Source organism: Coregonus lavaretus (assembly GCF_964263955.1).
Source record: "Coregonus lavaretus genome assembly, chromosome: 1".
Taxonomy (NCBI): domain Eukaryota; kingdom Metazoa; phylum Chordata; class Actinopteri; order Salmoniformes; family Salmonidae; genus Coregonus; species Coregonus lavaretus.
The window spans coordinates 53,469,678-53,495,817 of record NC_139988.1 but is presented as its reverse complement, the minus strand read 5'-3'; the positions used below and the strand labels follow the sequence as shown (position 1 = coordinate 53,495,817).

At 42.9% G+C, this 26,140-nt stretch overlaps 1 protein-coding gene across 1 annotated transcript in view; it reads left to right on the top strand.

The window, feature by feature from the left end:
* LOC311135034 (tetratricopeptide repeat protein 7A-like) overlaps positions 1-19,140 on the top strand; it is a 47,836-nt gene extending 28,696 nt beyond the window's left edge. The window contains exons 18-22 of the mRNA XM_084168893.1: positions 181-297; positions 601-707; positions 5,322-5,450; positions 10,336-10,538; positions 18,299-19,140. Of these exons, the coding sequence (XP_084025019.1) occupies positions 181-297; positions 601-707; positions 5,322-5,450; positions 10,336-10,538; positions 18,299-18,517 (775 nt within the window). The 3' untranslated portion in view covers positions 18,518-19,140. The remainder of the gene's footprint in view (positions 1-180; positions 298-600; positions 708-5,321; positions 5,451-10,335; positions 10,539-18,298) is intronic.
* The last annotated feature ends 7,000 nt before the right edge of the window (positions 19,141-26,140 follow it).

Below are 26,140 nucleotides of genomic sequence, written 5' to 3'. Positions count from 1 at the left end.
TCTGGATTTTTTTTCCTCAATTTGTCTGTCATAGTTGACGTGTACCTATGATGAAAATTACAGGCCTCTCTCATCTTTTTAAGTGGGAGAACTTGCACAATTGGTGGCTGACTAAGTACTTTTTTTCCCCACTGTATGCTGTATTGATGTTGCTGTCTGTCTGTGCTCCTTGTCACTCAGCCTGCTGTTCACTAAGGTGAAGCTGGAAGAGGCTCTGTATGGGCCGGGCGTAGCACTCCAGACCTGCCAAGACATGCTGCAGCTATGGCAAAGCCGCTATGACTTCACACGCACCAGGTGTGTGTATGGGTGTGTGTAGTGTGTGTCTGTGTCTATATGTCTGCCTGCCTGTCTCTCTGTTTGTGTGGTTAATGTGTGTGTTACATGTGAGTGTCTTTCGCTTGTGTGTATAATATGTTTGTGATTCATGTGTGAGTGTGTGCATGCATTTGTGTGTTTGTGCGTGCATGCATTAGTGACTGTGTATGCATGTGAGTGTGTTTGTCTACTGCACTGGGTGCATGACTATAATGGCTGCTGCTGAGTGGGAGCTGGGAACGATTCTGCTGTGTATTGATTAGCTGCCATGTGGTGTTGCAGTGAGGGGGATGACAGCAGCAGTATCCACCCACCAGAGCCACTTCCACTCAGCCGCAAACCCAGCGGCCTCCACCTCACCCTGCCAGACTTCCAGGACAGTGAGACTGGTGTGTACTGTACACAGCCTCTTGGGTGTATTGATCATGTAATCTTTGTTTAGACAGGTTTGTCTCATTGAGATAATACACAAATCTATTTAGCAAGAGAGACCTGTATTTAGATAGTGTGTCTTTACAAAATATGGTTCTGCTGTTTGTAAATTAGGGGTTTTCATGTATGTGTATTGATTCAGAATTAACTGTTCCAGGACTAGGGTCTGTCTCCACAAAGCATCTCAGAAAAGGACCAAGGAATGTTGTTAAAAGCTGGGGCCATATCAAAAAAGCGTCTCAGAGTAGAAGATTTTAAGAGAATAGAGACATTTTACTCCTACTCTTATGGGTAAAAATAAAAGCTATGCATGAAGCCTCTTTAGTCATAAGAGTCCACTATAGTCGACAGATATTTAGGACACCTCATGTGCTGTCCTAACCAGTTAAGAGTTACCAGCAGGTGTCTTGATAATAGAGTCAGTGGTTCCTGCGCCACATGCAATTGCTTTGGAGTTGTTCAAATAATGTTTTGATATGATTAACCCATAAATAATCTAGACCTATATGCAACCGTAAGCCTTATATTTTGCACTTTTGACAATTATTTCACGAGGCCTATTTCACATGACATGCCTAAATACTTATAACCACTAGGATAATAAATAAACATGTTTTTCTTTCGATTATTTAATTACCAACATCATGTTATTTAAATGTGTCCCACTGGAGCGCAACATCACGTTGTTAAAAAAAGTTGCCTATATTGGGCATGCCAATAAATTGGGAAATTGAAGGCATCTAGGGCTTATGTTAACTTTGATTGTGTTCGATGAAAATGATAGGCCTTTCAAACATTGTATGAAACTTTGTATGCAACATTATTTGCAAGTGACTTGATTGATGCCTACTGTGCCAATGCGATTTAGAGTTGTTAAACCGCAGAGTTACGAGTGTGTTGATATAACGACAACATTGTCCAAATTCTGCTTTCAACAACTATCAGAATTAGTAAAAAAAAAAAAAAAAAGGTTATGCATGCCAACATATTAGCACAGAGTTTTGTACTGTCTTTGATATTAGGCAATAAATAACAGTAGACAAAGTGATCGTGTCATGCGAAAATTATATCAAAACGTTTTATCATTGCAACATTTGATGTAGGCTACAGTCACTGTGGTTGTCTGAAGCGTGCTATAGAAGTCACAGCTGGCGATTGCTTATTCCCCATCATTTGCAACAAAGGCAATGAGCGTCATCACCATCTTTAATTTGGGGTACCTCAGACTGTCGTGGTTTTAAGGAAAGATAGCGATGACATACGTTAACGTTGATATTGTTGCAAATTATGGGGAATAACCAATCGCGACGAGGCAGCTCCAGCTGTGACCTTTATTGCACGCTTCAGACAACCACAGTGAATGTGACTGTACATCAAAAGTTGCAATGGTAAAATATTTGATATAATTTTCGCCTGACACGATCACTTTGCCTACTCTTAATTATTGCCTAATATGTTGGCATGCATTTAAAAAAATAATAATTCTGATGGTTGTTTAAAGCGTAATTTTGACAATATTACCGTTATATCAACACACTCGTCACTCCCGTTTAACAATTCTAAATCGCTTTAGCACAATAGGCATAATAAGATAATAAGTAACTTGCCGATAATGTTGACAACGTTGCATACAACGTTAGCCCTTTCAATCATTTTCATCGAACACAATCAAAGTTAACATAAGCCCTAGAAGCATTCAATTGCCCAACGTATACGCATTGATGACTACTGTGCCAAAGCGATTTAGAATTGTTAAACGGGAGTGACGAGTGTGTTGATATAACAGTAATATTGTCAAAATTACGCTTTTAACAACCATCAGAATTGGTTAAAAAAAATTACAGTTATGAATGCCAACATATTACTTATGAGTAGGCAAAGTGATAGTTTCAGGCGAAAATTATATCAAACGTTTTACCATTGCAATATTTTATGTACATTGACATTCACGGTGGTTTTCTGAAGCGTGCTATAGAGTTCACAGCTGGCGATGCCTCATCGCGATTGGTTATTCCCCATCATTTGCAACAAAGTCAATGAGGGTAATTACTATCTCCTTTGCAGTACCTCGAACTGTCATGAGTACCAGCTGAGATGAACTTTTATGAGTTGATTTTACTCCTGGCTCAGAGTTTGTCTTGTCAGTGTCTTAACATCATCCTAAAATCTACTCTGAGCTGGGAGTTGTTTTTGTCTTAAAACAGGTTTTAACAGGATTCCTAAGACCGTTTTTGAGGCCATGTCTAGACAGTTCATTCAGCTTTAGTATTCTGATCATAGAGTTCTGTTCATGGAATTCCGAACGCGTCTACACCTACATTTAAATGTGTCTACCTTGTCCACAATGTGTCCGGATTCCCTATTCCTGCGCTATATTCAAATGCCTGGGTGGAATAGGCAAAATATTATGATAATACACAACAACAACCTTAATCGCCTCTGTATAGGAGATTCGATTGACCGCTCTAACTTTTGTAACCTCAATCTCCTTCACCCTTACAGGGCACTCCAGGAACATGGGATCGTGATCACCACCACAATTGCAACACAGTCGTCCTTCTACACACCGTTCTTCAATATACTCTGTCCGTCAGCACACACTTGAAATATAGCCAAATCCTTTACAGTTCTTACACTGCAATGGTTTGGGGACGAAAGCTCTTACAGCATATCTTACATAACAAAGCTTCACATGCGTTGCAATATTTTATGTACATTGACATTCACGGTGGTTTTCTGAAGCGTGCTATAGAGTTCACAGCTGGCGATGCCTCATCGCGATTGGTTATTCCCCATCATTTGCAACAAAGTCAATGAGGGTAATTACTATCTCCTTTGCAGTACCTCGAACTGTCATGAGTACCAGCTGAGATGAACTTTTATGAGTTGATTTTACTCCTGGCTCAGAGTTTGTCTTGTCAGTGTCTTAACATCATCCTAAAATCTACTCTGAGCTGGGAGTTGTTTTTGTCTTAAAACAGGTTTTAACAGGATTCCTAAGACCGTTTTTGAGGCCATGTCTAGACAGTTCATTCAGCTTTAGTATTCTGATCATAGAGTTCTGTTCATGGAATTCCGAACGCGTCTACACCTACATTTAAATGTGTCTACCTTGTCCACAATGTGTCCGGATTCCCTATTCCTGCGCTATATTCAAATGCCTGGGTGGAATAGGCAAAATATTATGATAATACACAACAACAACCTTAATCGCCTCTGTATAGGAGATTCGATTGACCGCTCTAACTTTTGTAACCTCAATCTCCTTCACCCTTACAGGGCACTCCAGGAACATGGGATCGTGATCACCACCACAATTGCAACACAGTCGTCCTTCTACACACCGTTCTTCAATATACTCTGTCCGTCAGCACACACTTGAAATATAGCCAAATCCTTTACAGTTCTTACACTGCAATGGTTTGGGGACGAAAGCTCTTACAGCATATCTTACATAACAAAGCTTCACATGCGTAGGTATTTGCTCTTTATCAACAAACAACAGGACCGACAGACTTCCTTATTTTTCTCCATTCACCCAGCGGGTCAGACTCCGGGCCCCATCCACACCAGGAATTTTCTTCAGGTATTCAACCTGAACATCTGTGTCCCCTGAGAGTACTCCTTTGACGGGTGCTCTACTCCGAAGTTCAAAACACAAAACTTCTGTTGTCCGGATTCTTTTGAGGCTCACTGTAATCTTCCTCTGTTCTTCAGAAATACAGTTCATTAAAATAAGACCACTCCTGGTCACTCTGACAGACTCCACTTTTCCCAGCGCATACTTCACAATTTTTTCGACACCTCAAACAGGTTTCCCACATATGCATCCTTACTCAACAAACGCATCCAAACAAGAAGCGATTCATTATCATTCATACACGTATCCTCCACTCCAATTTTAGACAATTTCCTTTTTGTTCCAGTTTTTCTCTACTACTGTTGTCCATTCAGAACATTTGTCTTCACCAACTTTGCTCGACGCGCTGCTTGATTCAAACTCAGCATCCACTTCCGCCATCTTTCCTCACTCTTCAGACTCAAACTAAACTTTTTATTTGGTGTCTTCCTCTGCTTTTTTCTTCCTTTCTAAATATCAGCTAGCTGGCTAGCATTTATGAGGCCAGCAAACACGTTCCTCACACGCTAGGAACGTAGTTCCTCCAACGTTATAATGAAAATGTGCCTCGGTCCCAAAACACACGTTTTCTGGAGACTTGTGGGAGGAGTGCTGATGACGTCGCACACTGTATGCGCTTTCGGTAGCCTGATTGCATCCAGACTGAGGAGAAATCCGCACACAATGCATCCCCGACCACCTTCTGAAGTGGTCAGCCAGATCTAAACACAATCAGACCACAAAGCGTCTTTTCAATGCGATCTTCATATTCTGATAGCAGAAGTCGCATGTAAGTGTCAAGTGTAGACACGACCTGAGATGCTTTGTGGATAAGGGCCTAGGCTTCGTATGTATGTGTACTGACTAAGTATACACTTCCTAGATCAAGCTATGTGTGTATGATTGTGTATAATGCTCTATGTGTGCTGACTATGAACTGTCCCTGGGTCAGGTTCTCAGAGTGGTCCGTCCCTTACTGTATCTCGCCTGGAGCAAGCCATGTCAGAGGTGTCAGCCATCAGCTCTGCCCAAAAACAGGGCCCCGCCTACACCATTCTGGAGCGCATCTGGCTGCAAGCAGGTACAGGAGGGAGGGAGTGTACATACAGTGAGGGAAAAAACGTATTTGATCCCCTGCTGATTTTGTACGTTTGCCCACTGACAAAGACATGATCAGTCTATAATTTTAATGGTAGGTTATAGAGACAGAATAACAACAAAATAATCCAGAAAAACGCATGTCAAAAATGTTATGAATTGATTTGCATTTTAATGAGGGAAATAAGTATTTGACCCCTCTGCAAAACATGACTTAGTACTTGGTGGCAAAACCCTAGTTGGCAATCACAGAGGTCAGACGTTTCTTGTAGTTGGCCACCAGGTTTGCACACATCTCAGGAGGGATTTTGTCCCACTCCTCTTTGCAGATCTTCTCCAAGTCATTAAGGTTTCGAGGCTGACGTTTGGCAACTCGAACCTTCAGCTCCCTCCACAGATTTTCTATGGGATTAAGGTCTGGAGACTGGCTAGGCCACTCCAGGACCTTAATGTGCTTCTTCTTGAGCCACTCCTTTGTTGCCTTGGCCGTGTGTTTTGGGTCATTGTCATGCTGGAATACCTATCCACGACCCATTTTCAATGCCCTGGCTGAGGGAAGGAGGTTCTCACCCCAAGATACATGGCCCCGTCCATCGTCCCTTTGATGCGGTGAAGTTGTCCTGTCCCCTTAGCAGAAGAACACCCCCAAAGCATAATGTTTCCACCTCCATGTTTGACGGTGGGGATGGTGTTCTTGGGGTCATAGGCAGCATTCCTCCTCCTCCAAACACGGCGAGTTGAGTTGAGTTGATGCCAAAGAGCTCGATTCTGACCACAACACTTTCACCCAGTTCTCCTCTGAATCATTCAGATGTTCATTGGCAAACTTCAGACGGCCCTGTATATGTGCTTTCTTGAGCGGCATAGTGTGTTACCAATTGTCTTCTTGGTGACTATGGTCCCAGCTGCCTTGAGATCATACACAAGATCCTTCCGTGTAGTTCTGGGCTGATTCCACCGTTCTCATGATCATTGCAACTCCACGAGGTGAGATCTTGCATGGAGCCCCAGGCCGAGAGAGATTGACAGTTCTTTTGTGTTTCTTCCATTTGCGAATAATCGCACCAACTGTTGTCACCTTCTCACCAAGCTGCTTGGCGATGGTCTTGTAGCCCATTCCAGCCTTGTGTAGGACTACAATCTTGTTCCTGACATCCTTGGAGAGCTCTTTGGTCTTGGCCATGGTGGAGAGTTTGGAATCTGATTGATTGATTGCTTCTGTGGACATGTGTCTTTTTATACAGGTGACAAACTGAGATTAGGAGCACTCCCTTTAAGAGTGTGCTCCTAATCTCAGCTCGTTACCTGTATAAAAGACACCTGGGAGACAGAAATCTTTCTGATTGAGAGGGGGTCAAATACTTATATCCCTCATTAAAATCCGAATCAATTTATAACATTTTTGACATGCGTTTTTCTGGATTTTTTTGTTTTTATTCTGTCTCTCACTGTTCAAATAAACCTACCATTAAAATTATAGACTGATCATTTCTTTATCAGTGGGCAAACTTACAAAATCAGCAGGGGATCAAATACTTTTTTCCCTCACTGTAACTATCTAGTGTACACTGGAGTCAGCTAGGACAAGTGTGTGCTTCTTACCAGCTGAAATGAGCTACAGGAGGGTGCGTAGACTCTACCACCGGAGTGTACACTACTGCTGCCAGCTATAGGAAGGGAGGGAGAGGGCACACCACTGGAGCTAGAGGGCAGGGGTTATAGGGCATCCTACCCTATAATTGTGAACTGAGCAGAGAGAAAGGCCATCATTATACCAATGGGTGAGTTAGGGTTGAGTTCCCTGTGTTGGATTTTAAGCAAAGGTAGTTTTCGTCATCTGGCATTTGTCTTCTATTTGACCCTTGAGAGTGAACCGTTAAATAATTTCACTGCAAAACCCACTGAACTTTACATCACATGTACAGTAGATACACATATACATATACAGTGCTATGAAAAAGTATTTGCCCCCTTTCTAATTTTCTCTACTTTTGCATATTTGTGATACTGAATGTTATCAGATCTTCAACCAAAACCTAATATTAGATAAAGGGAACATAAGTGAACAAATAACACAACAATTACATATTTATTTCATAAACAAAGTTATGCAACACCCAATTCCCCTGTGTGAAAAAGTAATTGCCCCCTTACACTCAATAACTGGTTGTGCCACCTTTAGCTGCAATGACTCCAACCAAATGCTTCCTGTAGTTGTTGATCAGTCTCTCACGTCGCTGTGGAGGAATTTTGGCCCATTCTTCCAAGCATGAACTGCTCGTTTCAAGTCCTGCCACAACATCTCAATTGGGATTAGGTCTGGACTTTGACTAGGCCATTCCAAAACTTCCAATTTGTTGCTTTTTAGCTATTTTCATGTAGACTTGATTGTATGTTTTGGATCATTGTTTTGCTGCTTGACCCAGCTGCGCTTCAGCTCACAGACGGATGGTCTAACATTCTCCTGTAGAATTCTATGATACAGAGCATAATTCATGGTTCCTTCTATTAAGGCAAGTCGTCCAGGTCCTGAGGCAGCAAAGCATACCCAAACCATCACACCACCACCACCATGCTTGACCTTTGGTATGATGTTCTTACTGTGGAATGCAGAGTTTGGTTTTCGCCTGTATCAGAGAATTCTACAGGAGAATGTCAGACCATCCGTCTGTGAGCTGAAGCTGAAGCGCAGCTGGGTCAAGCAGCAAAACAATGATCCAAAACATACAATCAAGTCTACATGAAAATTGCTAAAAAGCAACACATTGGAAGTTTTGGAATGGCCTAGTCAAAGTCCAGACCTAATCCCAATTGAGATGTTGTGGCAGGACTTGAAACGAGCAGTTCATGCTTGAAAACCCACACGTCTCTGAGTTAAAGCAGTTCTGCATGGAAGAGTGGGCCAAAATTCCTCCACAGCGACGTGAGAGACTGATCAACAACTACAGGAAGCATTTGGTTGGAGTCATTGCAGCTAAAGGTGGCACAACCAGTTATTGAGTGTAAGGGGGCAATTACTTTTTCACACAGGGGAATTGGGTGTTGCATAACTTTGTTTATGAAATAAATATGTAATTGTTGTGTTATTTGTTCACTTATGTTCCCTTTATCTAATATTAGGTTTTGGTTGAAGATCTGATAACATTCAGTATCACAAATATGCAAAAGTAGAGAAAATTAGAAAGGGGGCAAATACTTTTTCATAGCACTGTATATGTCAGTCGTTAGAGGCATCTGTCATATCTCCCTCCCAGCACAGACAGAGCCAGTGTAGTGAATGTATCTGTGTGTCCCCTCTCCCAGACAGCCATGCCCAGGCAGGGATGTGTGTCTGGGCAGTTATGCCCTTGTCTCTCCTCTCCCTCTCCAGTCACATTCCTCTTGTCATGGGTCATCATTTCCTGCCTCAAATCTCACATCTTGATCGGCCAAATAGTCAGGCAGCACGAACACACACAGCACTTCTCTTCTGCTCAGGGCAGGACACAGGACACAACCACCCAGCATGACTTGGCTCCACACACACACAGGCACACATGGGCACGCACACACACAGCCACTATGCATGATCTCACACACACTCACATGTAGGCACAGAGAAAGGACTATTGTAGGTGGATTCGTTAATATTATTGGTGTTCTTCATTTTGGTGAGAGCCCAGGTGAGGAATATGAACAAGTGTTTAAATAAAATGGGATCCGGAATAGTGTTTTTATATTTTCTGAGTAGCGTTATTTGAGTGCATAATAGCGTGCACAAATAGCTTCCATCTAGCTCACATCTGTGCCCACTTCGAAAAACAGATAAACAAACATTCACACACACTTTACTTGGCTAGCGCACAAAGGCATATACAGAATGGGAAAACACACACACACACACAGACAGCCTAAGTGAAAGTGTTTTAGGCAAGCCTCACCACAGAGTTTCTAATGGTTAAGCCGTCAGTCACTCTGGTGTCCACTCTCCCCCAGAGACAGCTCTATCCCAATGTCCTGCCCTCCATTGGTCAGTGGTGGCCTGAGGGAGGGGCCTGTGGACAGCCCACTGTCCGGCCCACTATCCAGCCTGTAATTGGCCAGTGTGGTGCTTGTGGGCGTGTCTGTACTGAGGGCAGCCTGGGGTTTGTCTTGAGCCACAGCAGCAGCATGCAATGCCCTTATTTAGGCATGAGCCTCATTACTTCCCAGGGACTGCATTCTGGCCGTTTGTGTGTGTGTGTGTGTGTGTGTGTGTGTGTGTGTGTGTGTGTGTGTGTGTGTGTGTGTGTGTGTTAGGATAAATGTGCGTCTGTATCTCTGAGCCTATGCCTGTATCTTCTTTCAGTCCAGTATGTGGGTATGTGTCCAATGTCATGTTGGTATGTGTCGTTTCCTCAGCTGCAATATTCCCCAAGTCAACCTGGTAAATGAGAATGAGTTCTGAATCAACTTACCTGGTAAATGAGAATGAGTTCTGAATCAACTTACCTGGTAAATGAGAATGAGTTCTGAATCAACTTACCTGGTAAAACAAAGAGAAATGAAACATATGGGCGGCAGGTAGCTTAGTGGTTAAGAGCGTTGTGCCAGTAACCGAAAGGTCGCTGGTTCTAATCCCCGAGCCGACTAGGTGAAAAATCTGTCGATGTGCCCTTGAGCAAGGCACTTAACCCCTAATTGCTCCTGTAAGTCGCTCTGGATAAGAGCGTCTGCTAAATGACTAAAATGTAAACAAGAATCATTCATGTCGAACAATGGTGGCCATGCAGTTGGTGACACGTTAGCCTGACTCTATTGGCACATAATGGACTGCTACTGTCTCAACCGATGCTCGTGCTCTCTCCTCTCTCTCTCTCTCTCTCTGTCTTTCCCTCTCTCTCCCATAGGAGAGTTGTTCATGGCAGAGGGGCGTGTGAAGGAGGCCCAGTTCTGTGTGCAGGAGGCAGCGCTGCTCTTCCCCAACTCCCACTCTGTGCTGCTGCTAAGGGGCCAGCTGGCCGAGCTCAAAGGGAACCAGGACGAGGCCAAGTGTTTCTACGATGAAGCCCTGGCCATCCACCCCAACGGACACCGCATACTGCTGCACCTGGTGAGAGAGAGAGACACAAACATACGGGTACACACAGTCCTGGTGAGAGTCACACACACATCAACAGGCCTATTATCATCAGTAATGACAGATAACCATCATAAAACTATTTGCTGTGAGCCACAGCACTCTGTAAGAAATGGTCCAATTGTAAAGAGTCCCAGATCTCCCTCTCATCTCCCTCTCCCCCCCTCATCTCCTGATCTCTCACCCCCCATCCTCCCCCCCTCATCTCCTGATCTCTCACCCCCCCATCCTCCCCCCCTCATCTCCTGATCTCTCACCCCCCCCATCCTCCCCCCCTCATCTCCTGATCTCTCCCCCCCATCCTCCCCCCCTCATCTCCTGATCTCTCACCCCCCATCCTCCCCCTCATCTCCTGATCTCTCACCCCCCCATCCTCCCCCCCTCATCTCCTGATACAACTCTCCCATTACCCTACATGCTGTCTCCATAGTGACCATACATTGGTTGTGTAGCCGTAAATGCTTCTCTGGCTTAAACAGTGGCCGCAGTGTGACCACATAAGGCCAGTACCTTTCTCTCGCTCTGGTGTCTGTGTGTGTGTGTGTGTGTGTGTGTGTGTGTGTGTGTGTGTGTGTGTGTGTGTGTGTGTGTGTGTGTGTGTGTGTGTGTGTGTGTGTGTGTGTGTGTGTGTGTGTGTGTGTGTGTGTGTGTGTGTGTGTGTGTGTGTGTGTGTGTGTGTGTGTGTGTGTGTGTGTGTGTGTGTGTGTGTGTGTGTGTGTGTGTGTGTGTGTGTGTGTGTGTGTGGGTGTGTGCGCGCGCGTGCGCGCGCGTGTGTGCGCGTGTTAGAGTACACAGTCCCCATGGGGTGAGAGAGGGTGCTCTTGTCTTCCATATTTGGCCAGTGGGAGTACCAATCCCTGGGGTGAGGAGCCGAAACACAGCCAGCTGGCACTGGCCCACTGTCTCTTATGACAGATGTGTGTCTGTATCACTGTGTGTATCACTGTGTGTGCGTGCCTGTACGTCACTATGTGAGTGTGCGCCTGTATGTGTGTTTCTGTGCGTATGTGTAAGCAGAACAGCAAGTCATGTGGCCAATCCTGCTTGCTCCATTCCAAGTATTACCAATTCAGAACCAATACTGCAGTTGTTCCTCTGAGAGATAGTATCTCCAGTTAGGGTGGGACCTTTTTAGATGTGTGTGGGTGTGGTAGGTTCACCATAATGCCCATTCAATTCCCTGTCTCTTTGCCTGCACCAGTTTGCTGTAATGAAGGTTTTGGTGTTCATCCTAACCTCCTATCCCTAAACCGTGGCGGCCATTTAAACATGGTCCTGTTCTCGTTTATGAACTTTATTTACAAGCAAGTTAATAATAACTTGGTTTAACGAGCTACGGTAATTAGAAATGTACCTCAACACCGTTAGCGGATGTTCTCCAGACTTGCTCTTTCTTCCGCTCGCTGCCTAGCAACAGCTCATTCCCCTCCATCTTTCTGGGCGTTACCCCCAAATATCCTCCCCCAACTCCCCCATAAAACAGTGTTATACGGTGATGATGATGTAGTCTATGTTCAACATAACCAGCAGGTTACACCAAGGGAGAGGCTTAACCAGACACTGCTATTATTATATTCACTAGGCCTATACAGTCTTATTATATTCACTAGGCCTATACAGTCTTATTATATTCACTAGGCCTATACAGTATTATTATATTCACTAGGCCTATACAATATTATTACATTCACTAGGCCTATACAGTCTTATTATATTCACTAGGCCTATACAGTATTATAATATTCACTAGGCCTATACAGTCTTATTATATTCACTAGGCCTATACAGTATTATTATATTCACTAGGCTTATACAGTCTTATTATATTCACTAGGCCTATACAGTATTATTATATTCACTAGGCCTATACAGTATTATTATATTCACTAGGCCTATACAGTCTTATTATAATCACTAGGCCTATACAGTATTATTATATTCACTAGGCCTATACAGTATTATTATATTCACTAGGCCTATACAGTATTATTATATTCACTAGGCCTAAACAGTATTATTATATTCACTAGGCCTATACAGTCTTATTATATTCACTAGGCCTAAACAGTATTATTATATTCACTAGGCCTATACAGTATTATTATATTCACTAGGCCTATACAGTATTATTATATTCACTAGGCCTATACAGTCTTATTATATTCACTAGGCCTATACAGTCTTATTATATTCACTAGGCCTATACAGTCTTATTATATTCACTAGGCCTATACAGTCTTATTATATTAACTAGGCCTATACAGTCTTATTATATTCACTAGGCCTAAACAGTATTATTATATTCACTAGGCCTAAACAGTATTATTATATTCACTAGGCCTAAACAGTATTATTATATTCACTAGGCCTAAACAGTATTATTATATTCACTAGGCCTATACAGTCTTATTATATTCACTAGGCCTATAGAGTCTTATTATATTCACTAGGCCTATACAGTCTTATTATATTCACTAGGCCTATACAGTATTATTATATTCACTAGGCCTATACAGTATTATTATATTCACTAGGCCTATACAGTCTTATTATATTCACTAGGCCTATACAGTCTTATTATATTCACTAGGCCTAAACAGTATTATTATATTCACTAGGCCTAAACAGTATTATTATATTCACTAGGCCTAAACAGTATTATTATATTCACTAGGCCTATACAGTCTTATTATATTCACTAGGCCTATACAGTCTTATTATATTCACTAGGCCTATACAGTATTATTATATTCACTAGGCCTATACAGTATTATTACATTCACTAGGCCTATACAGTCTTATTATATTCACTAGGCCTATACAGTCTTATTATATTCACTAGGCCTATTCAGTCTTATTATATTCACTAGGCCTATACAGTCTTATTATATTCACTAGGCTTATACAGTCTTATTATATTCACTAGGCCTATACAGTATTATTATATTCACTAGGCCTATACAGTATTATTATATTCACTAGGCCTATACAGTATTATTATAATCACTAGGCTTATACAGTATTATTATATTCACTAGGCCTATACAGTATTATTATATTCACTAGGCCTATACAGTCTTATTATATTCACTAGGCCTATACAGTCTTATTATATTCACTAGGCCTATACAGTCTTATTATATTCACTAGGCCTAAACAGTCTTATTATATTCACTAGGCCTAAACAGTATTATTATATTCACTAGGCCTAAACAGTATTATTATATTCACTAGGCCTAAACAGTATTATTATATTCACTAGGCCTAAACAGTATTATTATATTCACTAGGCCTAAACAGTATTATTATATTCACTAGGCCTATACAGTATTATTATATTCACTAGGCCTATACAGTCTTATTATATTCACTAGGCCTATACAGTCTTATTATATTCACTAGGCCTATACAGTATTACTATGTTCACTAGGCCTAAACAGTATTATTATATTAACTAGGCCTAAACAGTATTATTATATTCACTAGGCCTATACAGTCTTATTATATTCACTAGGCCTATAGAGTCTTATTATATTCACTAGGCCTATACAGTCTTATTATATTCACTAGGCCTATACAGTCTTATTATATTCACTAGGCCTATACAGTATTATTATATTCACTAGGCCTATACAGTATTATTATATTCACTAGGCCTATACAGTATTATTATATTCACTAGGCCTATACAATATTATTATATTCACTAGGCCTATACAGTCTTATTATATTCACTAGGCCTATACAGTATTACTATGTTCACTAGGCCTATACAGTCTTATTATATTCACTAGGCCTATACAGTCTTATTATATTCACTAGGCCTATACAGTATTATTATATTCACTAGGCCTATACAGTCTTATTATATTCACTAGACCTATACAGTCTTATTATATTCACTAGGCCTATACAGTATTACTATGTTCACTAGGCCTTTATACTGTTTGTCAGTCCTATACTCTGTTCTCACACCACCAGCCACAGGAACATGAGGTGTGTGTGGGTGTGTGTGTGACTGACGTGAAAAGTGTGTGTGTGTGTGACTGACGTGTGTGTGTGTGTGTGATACATTATGAAAGGCAGTGTAGGTAGTGTGACTCATCCCCAGGGCCAGTTGGTTGGGTGTATTTTAGGATGGGTAGTGGTGGCTGGGTTGGGAAGCCAGTGGAGCTGAGCTTCCCTGCTCTGCCTTCTTCCTGACTCTGCTGTTAAATGATTCTCACCACCACTCTCAACATCCTCCACATCCCAGCACCTCTGCTCCTCTCTCTGCTCTGCCTGCTGCTTTGCTGTGAGTCAGTTAGCTACACATAGGCCTCTTCTCACTGAACCAGCTGCTCTCTTCCTCTCTGTCTCTTTCTTGTTTCTTCTACTCACACATACACACATATATATTCACAGACAGATGCAGACACACACACACACACGCATACAAATATACAGTCAAGGACAATCACTTCATCTAATAGAATGAATTGCGTTTCAGTGATCAAATGTCTCTCTCTCTCTCCTCCCCTCTCTCTTTCTCTTCCTCTCGGTCTCTCTTCTCTCTGGATGGGGGTGGCTGGCAGCTCATTTGATAATGCAAATACATTATTTATAACACTTTGCTCCTTCTCGGGCGCTTTATGGGATTGCCTAGCAACCAGGGAAATATATTCTATTGAGCAATACCTCTGATAACCAGCTAGAGAGAAAGATAGGAGGAGGGGAGTTGGCGTGTGTCTGTGTCCACCTCTTTCTCTGTTTCTGTCTCTCTCTCTCTTTGTTCTCCCTCCCGCTCTTTCTCTTTCTTTGTTTCCTTTTTCTTTCATTCTTTCGCTTTCTCTCTCCCCTCCCCCATCTCTCTCCCTCTTTCTCTCGCTAGCTGAATGGGTGTGTATTTGAGTGATTGGATTAGCTTGTTTAGCTTGTGTTGTGTTGACATAAGGTGTCTCATATCGGTTGGCTCCCCTGGGTGTATGAGTCAGGTCAGGTCACGAGCAGGTTAGTCCTTTTCCGGAGCACCCTGAATCTGGCAAGCGAGACTAGTGTCAAGCGGGCAGGCAGAGAGACAGGGAGGGGGAGATCAAGAGCTGTGATAGCGACGGGGCTACCAGAGGGCTACTAGGGATAACTAAGCCTCCCAGCGATAGGGCTTTTAGGAATAGGGCATTGCAAGGCCAGGGCCCAAGTAATCGTAGCTCACTCTCAGCCCAGCTCAGCCAGGCAGGCAGGGATTACATCGCCACCACATCTCTGATGGGATTAGTGGGTTCAGGTGTGGGGCACCACGCTAGGTCATGGCCCAGCCACCAGGGCACCACGGGGATGAGCCTCAGATACATACTACTGGCACAGGGCCCTCTCTGCCTGTCTTTTACTCTCTCTCTCTCTCTCTCTCTCTGGTTCTCTCTCAATGTCTCTCTCTCTCTTCCTCTCTCCTCTTCCTCTCTCCTCTTTCACTCTACTTCTCTCTCTCTTTCTCTCTCTCTCTCTCTCTTCCTCTCTAATGCGGTCTCTTTCTCTATCTCTCTCTTTTTCTTTCTCTCTCTCTACTGCTCTCTCCCCTCTCTCTAAACACAGAGTTTATTTTCCTCTGCCTTGTTTACGTCGCAGTATAGGGTGTTTATTTCATTGAACCATTGACCTAAGAGGATTAGACTTGGCAGTATCATGTAAACCAGAGGAGAGGAAATACAGTGGTGAACCCTCGCTGCCCCACTGTTTGTGTGTGGGTGTGTGGGTGTGTGGGTGCGTGCGCTGGTGCGCCAGCTGCTTCAAAGAATTGAACCTTCAGAACCGATTCTTGAGTGGTTATTTCCCATAAGTCTAAGAGTGTAAGTCCTTGGTGACAGTAGGGAAGTGGAATGGCAACGAATAGATCAAAGACCCGCTGGCAGTGTGAGATGATGAGGACGCCAGTGCCTTAACAATAATAATAATAATAATAATAATAATAATAATGATAATAATAATGTGCCATTTAGCAGATGCTTTTATCCAAAGCGACTTACAGTCATGTGTGCATACATTTTTACGTATGGGTGGTCCCAGGGATCGAACCCACTACCCTGGCGTTACAAGCGCCATGCTCTACCAATTGAGCTACAGAGGACCACAATGGCAACACACACCATGTGATATACTGTATCTTCCACTGTGACTCTGCACCCCACCTTAGATCTCCTTCTGTCTTTTCTTCAGCTCTGGTCAGTAGCATAGAGAGAATACAGTAGGAACTGTAGGAAAAGGAGTGAGAGAATATGGAGTTACAGCAGTGAGGAACTTGGAGACTGAGAGACAAAGGGAGCAGAGCATCCTCATTGGAGGTTGCGTCAGAGCCCCTAGACAGCTCTCTGAGTTTCAGCCCAATTAATCTGGGGCTTGTGAGCAGAGCCTGCATAACAAGACTCGTCTGTTTGACCTCAGGCAAGCCCTGCTCTGGAGGCTTTGTGTGTGTGTTCATGCCGTTGGTCGGTTGCGTGATACCCTGTTATGCTGCTGGACTCTGGAGACACACAGAGAGAAGTTCTAAAGAGACATGTCACGCTGGGCTGACCACTACTGCCCTCTCACACAGCCACAGCCACAAACACACACACACACACACTGACACAAGCACTGACACACATTGACACACACTGACACAAGCACTGACACAAGCACTGACACACACTGACACAAGCACTGACACACACTGACACAAACACTGACACAAACAATGCCCTCTCACACAGCCACAAACACACACACACTTACACAAGCACTGACACACACACTGACACACACATTGACACAAACACTGACACAAACACACACACACTGACACAAACACTGACACAAACACACACTGACACACACACTGACACACACACTGACACACACACAAACACTGACTGACACACTGACACACACACTGACACAAACACACACACACTGACACAAACACTGACACAAACACACACACACACACTGACACAAACACACACACTGACAAACACACTGACACACACACTAACACACTGACACACACACTGACACACACACAAACACTGACACACACACTGACACACACACTGACATATAGGGAGTAGTCATCCTCATCACGTCCTTTCTGGAAATGCCTCTGGCTGCAATCCCCCAACACGCCAGTGCAAATGAAGAGTTGGGACAAACAGGAGCTTTAACTAGCAACATCTCATCCTCTCAGGCATCTGGACATGGCTTCCCCTCCCCTGTTTTGGTGTGTCCCATTAAGACCCAAATGTGCCCTTAGTGCCCCTCTGACACGCTATATCTAGTGTCAGAGGGTTCTCATGGTTTAGATACGGCCAAAGCTAGATCCAAAGCGACAGATGTAGGATCTTAATTTACACCAGTTTGTTACTGCAGGAAAATAATCCTGCAGCAACAGGAAATGTGAATTATTATTATTATTATTATTATTATTATTATTATTATTATGTGGATTATAATTAATGGACATTTTTAATAGGGGTTGATAAATTTTTCGTTAGGGCAAATAAAGTCTGACATTTTAAAGTGGAAATTACAAACTTTAGAAACCTTTTAAAATCTTGAATAAACTACAAGTTTGCCTTTCATGCAACAAAAGAGTGATCAAATTAAGATCTTACATCTGTAGATCTCTGTCTCTCTCTCTCTGTAATCTCTCAATTAATTATCCCCCATTCAAACTCACCTTTCATCACTCCACCTCCTCCCCTTTCATGCGTTCCCCTCCTCAGGGCCAGTTGTTGGTGCGGTCTGGCCGTGTGGGTCTGGGGGAGAAGGTGCTGCGGGACGCGGTGCAGGCCCAGAGCACGTCCCATGAGGCGTGGAGCGGCCTGGGGGAGGCCCTGCAGTCGCAGGGCAGCAGCCAGGCTCCAGACTGCTTCCTCACAGCCCTGGAGCTGGAGTCCTCCTGCCCCATCAGGCCCTTCACCATCATACCCCGCGAGCTGTGAGGAGCAGACAGAGGGTACTACTGTATTACACACTCACACACATATATACACACACACGTATGATCATTTACACGTGCAAATTGGTGCAATATATCTTCTCTTGTCCTTTCTCACTATTTTTTGCTCTCTCTCTCTCTGTCTCTCTCCTCCCTTCCCCCTCTCCCTTTTATCTACTCTCCTCATCTTTATCTTTATCTATGCACTCATAATAATCGCTCACATGCATTCATAGACAAGTCAAGTGTATGGTGACACTGTTATACAGACCGTATACATCCACTACACTGTTATACAGACCATATACATCCACTACACTGTTATACAGACCATATACATCCACTACACTGTTATACAGACCATATACATCCACTCTCAGGGATCATTCCTATAGTATCATTCAATTTTATTCTCATCGACTGAGACCCTTCAGCCTGTGTATGTAACTGAAATAATCCATTATGTTCAAATCACTGGTTGTTTGTATTGTATATTTCTGTATTATTAATATTATGATTAATTGTGTGTGTGTGTGTTTTAAACTCATTTGTCCATCTTTGTCCTCATAAACAATGACTTAAAATCACTGTGGGATTGTTTGTCTTCATCTGTCTTGTCACTTGTGACTAATCTTCATCACTTCCTAGTGCCTAACCACATTAAAATGGGCAGTGGGACTTCAGCTGCTATCTTATGTAATACTGCCAGCGCAGTTTCTGCCACGAAACTCACAACCCCCTCTCTCTCTCTGCTCTCTCACTACCCCCTCTCTCCTCTTTCTCTCTATGTATCCTCTCTCCTTTCTCTCTGCTTTCCCTCACCATTGCTGTCTCTCTCTCTATCTCTCCCTCCCTATCCCTCCCTCTCTCTCCTCTTTTCACCTGATGTGATGTGGCCTGGTTGCCTAGCAGCCATCCCGTGTTTGAGGAACGGGGGAAGCGGAGAGATATCTAGTCTACTGGGCAACATAGGCTGCTGTAATCAATGGCTCTCTGTTCTACATTGATTTCTGTTTCGAGAAAAAGAATCCAAGTCCCCTCTTTGCAAGCAAAATTTATTAACCCTTTCACACCCCAGGATAGAGTTATGACTAAAAAGTACAGTGCCTTGGAAATGTATTCATCCCCCTTGGCGTTTTTGCTGTTTTGTTGCATACAACCTGTAATTTAAATGGATTTTTATTTGGATTTCATGTAATGGATATACACAAAATAGTCCAAATTGGTGAAGTGAAATTAAATTTATTTGTTAAATAAGCCCCTAAATAAGATCTGGTGCAACCAATTACCTTCAGAAGTCACATAATTAGTTAAATAAAGTCCACCTGTGTGCAATCTAAAACTCACGGACCAGGCAAGGAGGGCAATAATCAGAGAGGCAACAAAGAGACCAAAGATAACCCTGAAGGAGCTGCAAAGCTCCACGGTGGAGATTGGAGTATCTGTCCATAGGACCACTTTAAGCTGTACACTCCACAGAGCTAGGCTTTACAGAAGAGTGGCCAGAAAAAAGCCATTGCTTAAAGAAAAAAATAAGCAAACACGTTTGGTGTTCGCCAAAAGGCATGTGGGAGACTCCCTAAACATATGGAAGAAGGTACTCTGGTCAGATTAGACTAAAATTGAGCTTTTTGGCCATCAAGGAAAACGCTATGTCTGGCGCAAACTCAACACCTCTCATCAACCCGCGAACACCATCTTGGAATGGCCTAGTCAAAGCCCAGACCTCAATCCAATTGAGAATATGTGGTATGACTTAAAGATTGCTGTACACCAGCAGAACCCATCCAACTAGAAGAAGCTGGAGCAGTTTTGCCTTGAAGAATGGGCAGAAATCCCAGTGGCTAGATGTGCCAAGCTTATAGAGACATACCCCAAGAGACTTGCAGCTGTAATTGCTGCAAAAGGTGGCTCTACAAAGTATTGAATTTGGGGGGGTGAATAGATATGCACGCTCAAGTTCTGTTTTTTTGTCTTATTTCTTGTTTGTTTCACAATAATAAAATATTTTGCATCTTCAAAGTGGTAGGCATGTTGTGTAAATCAAATGATACAAACCCCCCCAAAAAACATTTAAATTCCAGGTTGTAAGGCAACAAAATAGGAAAAATGCCAAGGGGGGTGAATACTTTCGCAAGCCACTGTATCAGTCTTTCTGTTTCACATAGGCCTACTTCGCTCACACATGATCAAAAGCCACATGCATGTCCGTATTTTAAGTTGATGATAGATCACTCACTGTTACTATTGTCTTCCAATCCTTGTCTCTACTACCTCCATCACCCTCCACCACTCTCTCCCCCTGTCCTCCCCCTCAGTAGCCCGTGTGTGACACCTGCGCCGGGCTGGTGTGTGGGAGATGGATGTCCTAATCCAGGTGTTTTCAAACCTCTACTCGTGGACCCCCAGACATTTCACTATTTTGTTGTAGCCCTGAACTAGTTCACCTGATTCACCAGTGAAGGGCTTGATAATTAGTTGAGAAGTTGAATCAGGTGTGCTAGCTTGAATAGATCAAATACATGGAATGGCTGGCGGACCCCAAGGAGAGTATAAAAAGCACTGGCCTAATCCATGCGGATGTGAAGTGATCTATAATGTGGTGGGGTCAGGACAAGGCTGGTAAAAGAAGACAGATTAATGAATGGGCCGGCTTGCTGCAAAGCCTCTCAGGATGGCATCAGCTGATGAAGGGCTCAGGGCAGCTCTGCTCATCACCCGGCCAGCCCAGACTGAATAATTAGCCTACGTGACATCTAAAACACTTTACAGTGCCTTCAGAAAGTATTCACTTTTTCCACATTTTGTTGTGTTACAGCCTGAATGGATTAAATAGAGATTTTTTTGTCACTGACCTAGACACAATACCCCAAAGTGGAATTATGTTTTTAGACATTTTTACAAATTAATAAAACATGAAAAGCATAAATGACTAGAGTCAATAAGTATTCAACCCCTTTGTTATGGCAAGCCTAAATATGTTCAGGAGTAAAAATGTGCATAACAAGTCACATAATGTCACGATGTATAATGATTAGAAGACAGGCGCAGGAATACATATTAGGGGTTTTATTTACTCCACCCAACACCAACACGTGTATACCAAAGGGATGTAACCCAAACAAAGAGCGAGGTGTAACCTCTACACAATACACGGGACGAGACCCGTAAACAACAAGAGCACAATAGACGGTACTCACGAGACCATGGGACACTAATTGACAAGGACAATGGGGAACAGAGGGCACATATATACACATACTAATCAGAGGGAATGGGAACCAGGTGTGCGTAATGAGACAAGACAGTCTGGGGTTGGTGGTAATGATCCATGTCAGTGACGCCTAGAAAGCCGGTGACGTAGACCTCCGGAACTGGTGAACGGAATGAGCAGCAGTACTGGGGGGATCCGTGACACATAATAAGTTGCATGGACTCACTCTGTGTGCAATAATAGTGTTTAACATGATTTTTGAATGAACACCGCATCTCTGAACCCCACACATACAATTATTTGTAAGGTCCCTCAGTTGAGCAGTGAATTTCAAACACAGATTCAATCACAAAGACCAGGGAGGTTTTCCAAAGCATTGCAAAGAAGGGCACCTATTGGTAGATGGGTAAAAATAAAAAAGTGGACATTGAATATCCCTTTGAGCATGGTGAAGTTATTAATTACACTTTGGATGGTGTATCAATACACCCAGTCACTACAAAGATACAGGCGACCTTCCTAACTAAGTTGCCAGAGAGGAAGGAAACTGCTCAGAGATTTCACCATGAGGCCAATGGTGACTTTAAAACAATTACAGAGTTTAATAATGGCTGTGATAGGAGAAAACTGAGGATGGATCAACAACATTGTAGTTACTCCACAATACTAACCTAATTGACAGAGTGAAAAGAAAGAAGCCTGTACAGAATAAAAAATATTCCAAAACATGCATCCTGTTTGCAACAAGGCACTAAAGTAATACAAAGCAATTAACTTTTTGTCCTGAATACAAGGTGTTATGTTTGGGGCAAATCTAATACAACACATTACTGAGTACCACTCTCCATATTTTCAAGCATAGTGGTAGCTGCATCATGTTATGGGTATGCTTGTAATCTTTAAGGACTGGGGAGTTTTTCAGGATAAAAAAATAAACGGAATGGAGCTAAGCCCAGGCAAAACCTTAGAGGAAAACCTGGTTCAGTCTGCTTTTCACCAGGTGCTTCTACAAAGTATTGACCAAGGAGTGTGAATCATTTTCAATAAATGTGCTAAAATTTCAACAAATATGTTTTCACATTGTCATTATGCGGTATTGTGTGTAGATGGGTGAGAAAAACATCTATTTAATCAATTTTGAATTCTGGCTGTAACACAACAAAATGTGGAATAAGTCAAGGTGTATGAATACTTTCTGAAAGCACTGTACACACGGCCTGTATATCCCTGTATAGTAGGACAGGGGAGGCTGGAATAGAGATTCTAGGAGTTCTGTGTTCTCCAGTCCAGATATGATCAGGCATTTGTATTGGGGTGGCTAAGGCTCAATTTATACTCCACTAGAAGTACTCCGTAACTGCTTTGTGACTTCACCACACACCACACAGAGGGCTCCGTTCAGAGATTTTGTGCATCCTGTAAGTTGTAACTTTATGCACGCTCCAGTGACATATTGCTATGGAGACCGTTTGGAGTATAATACCAGTCTTAGATCTGATTCCAAGTGTGTTTTGTGTGTGACATACCTACAGTTGAAGTCGGAAGTTTACATACAGTGGGGAGAACAAGTATTTGATACACTGCCGATTTTGCAGGTTTTCCTACTTACAAAGCATGTAGAGGTCTGTAATTTTTTATCATAGGTACACTTCAACTGTGAGAGACGGAATCTAAAACAAAAATCCAGAAAATCACATTGTATGATTTTTAAGTAATTAATTTGCATTTTATTGCATGACAAGTGATAAGTATTTGATACATCAGAAAAGCAGAACTTAATATTTGGTACAGAAAACTTTGTTTGCAATTACAGAGATTATACGTTTCCTGTAGGTCTTGACCAGGTTTGCACACACTGCAGCAGGGATTTTGGCCCACTCCTCCATACAGACCTTCTCCAGATCCTTCAGGTTTCGGGGCTGTCACTGGGCAATACGGACTTTCAGCTCCCTCCAAAGATTTTCTATTGGGTTCAGGTCTGGAGACTGGCTAGGCCCTCCAGGACCTTGAGATGCTTCTTACGGAGCCACTCCTTAGTTGCCCTGGCTGTGTGTTTCGGGTCGTTGTCATGCTGGAAGACCCAGCCACGACCCATCTTCAATGCTCTTACTGAGGGAAGGAGGTTGTTGGCCAAGATCTCGCGATACATGGCCCCATCCATCCTCCCCTCAATACGGTGCAGTCGTCCTGTCCCCTTTGCAGAAAAGCATCCCCAAAGAATGATGTTTCCACCTCCATGCTTCACGGTTGGGATGGTGTTCTTGGGGTTGTACTCATCCTTCTTCTTCCTCCAAACACGGCGAGTAGAGTTTAGACCAAAAAGCTCTATTTTTGTCTCATCAGACCACTTGACCTTCTCCCATTCCTCCTCTGGATCATCCAGATGGTCATTGGCAAACTTCAGACGGGACATGCGCTGGCTTGAGCAGGGGGACCTTGCGTGCGCTGCAGGATTTTAATCCATGACGGCGTAGTGTGTTACTAATGGTTTTCTTTGAGACTGTGGTCCCAGCTCTCTTCAGGTCAATGACCAGGTCCTGCCGTGTAGTTCTGGGCTGATCCCTCACCTTCCTCATGATCATTGATGCCCCACGAGATGAGATCTTGCATGGAGCCCCAGACCGAGGGTGATTGACCGTCATCTTGAACTTCTTCAATTTTCTAATAATTGTGCCAACAGTTGTTGCCTTCTCACCAAGCTGCTTGCCTATTGTCCTGTAGCCCATCCCAGCCTTGTGCAGGTCTACAATTTTATCCCTTATGTCCTTACACAGCTCTCTGGTCTTGGCCATTGTGGAGAGGTTGGAGTCTGTTTGATTGAGTGTGTGGACAGGTGTCTTTTATACAGGTAACGAGTTCAAACAGGTGCAGTTAATACAGGTAATGAGTGGAGAACAGGAGGGCTTCTTAAAGAAAAACTAACAGGTCTGTGAGAGCCGGAATTCTTACTGGTTGGTAGGTGATCAAATACTTATGTCATGCAATAAAATGCAAATGAATTACTTAAAAATCATACAATGTGATTTTCTGGATTTTTGTTTTAGATTCCGTCTCTCACAGTTGAAGTGTACCTATGATAAAAATTACAGACCTCTACATGCTTTGTAAGTAGGAAAACCTGCAAAATCGGCAGTGTATCAAATACTTGTTCTCCCCACTGTACACCTTAGCCAAATACATTTAAACTCAGTTTTTCACAATTCCTGACATTTAATCCTAGTAGAAATTCCCTGTCTTGGGTCAGTTAGGATCACCACTTTATTTTAAGAATGTGAAATGTCAGAATAATAGTAGAGAGAATTATTTATTTCAGCTTTTATTTCTTTCATCACATTCCTAGTGGGTCAGAAGTTTACATACACTCAATTAGTATTTGGTAGCATTGCCTTTAAATTGTTTAACTTGGGTCAAACGTTTTGGGTAGCCTTCCACAAGCTTCCTACAATAAGTTGGGTGAATTTTGGCCCATTCCTCCTGACAGAGCTGGTGTAACTGAGTCAGGTTTGTAGGCCTCCTTGCTCGCACACACTTTTTAAGTTCTGCCTACACATTTTCTATAGGATTGAGGTCAGGGCTTTGTGATGCCCACTCCAATACCTTGAATTTGTTGTCCTTAAGCCATTTTACCACAACTTTGGAAGTATGCTTTGGGTCATTATCCATTTGGAAGACCCATTTGCAACCAAGCTTTAACTTCCTGACTGATGTCTTGAGATGTTGCTTCAATATATCCACATAATTTTCCTTTCTCATGATGCCATCTATTTTGTGAAGTGCACCATTCCCTCCTGCAGCAAAGCACCCCCACAGCATGATGCTGCCACCCCCGTGCTTCATGGTTGGGATGGTGTTCTTCGGCTTGCAAGTTTCCCCTTTTTCCTCCAAACATAACGATGGTCATTATGGCCAAACAGTTCTATTTTTGTTTCATCAGACCAGAGGACATTTCTCCAAAAAGTATGATCTTTGTCCCCATGTGCAGTTGCAAACCGTAGTCTGGCTTTTTTATGGCAGTTTTGGAGCAGTGGCTTCTTCCTTGCTGAGCGGCCTTTCAGGTTATGTCGATATAGGACTTGTTTTACTGTGGATATAGATACTTTTGTACCTGTTTCCTCCAGCATCTTCACAAGGTCCTTTGCTGTTGTTCTGGGATTGATTTGCACTTTTCGCACCAAAGTACGTTCATCTCTAGGAGACAGAACGTGTCTCCTTCCTGAGCGGTATGACGGCTGCGTGGTCCCATGGTGTTTATACTTGCGTACTATTGTTTGTACAGATGAACGTGGTACCTTCAGGCGTTTGGAAATTGCTCACAAGGATGAACCAGACTTGTGGAGGTCTACACATTTTTTTCTGAGGTCTTGGCTGATTTCTTTTGATTTTCCCATGATGTCAAGCAAAGAGGCACTGAGT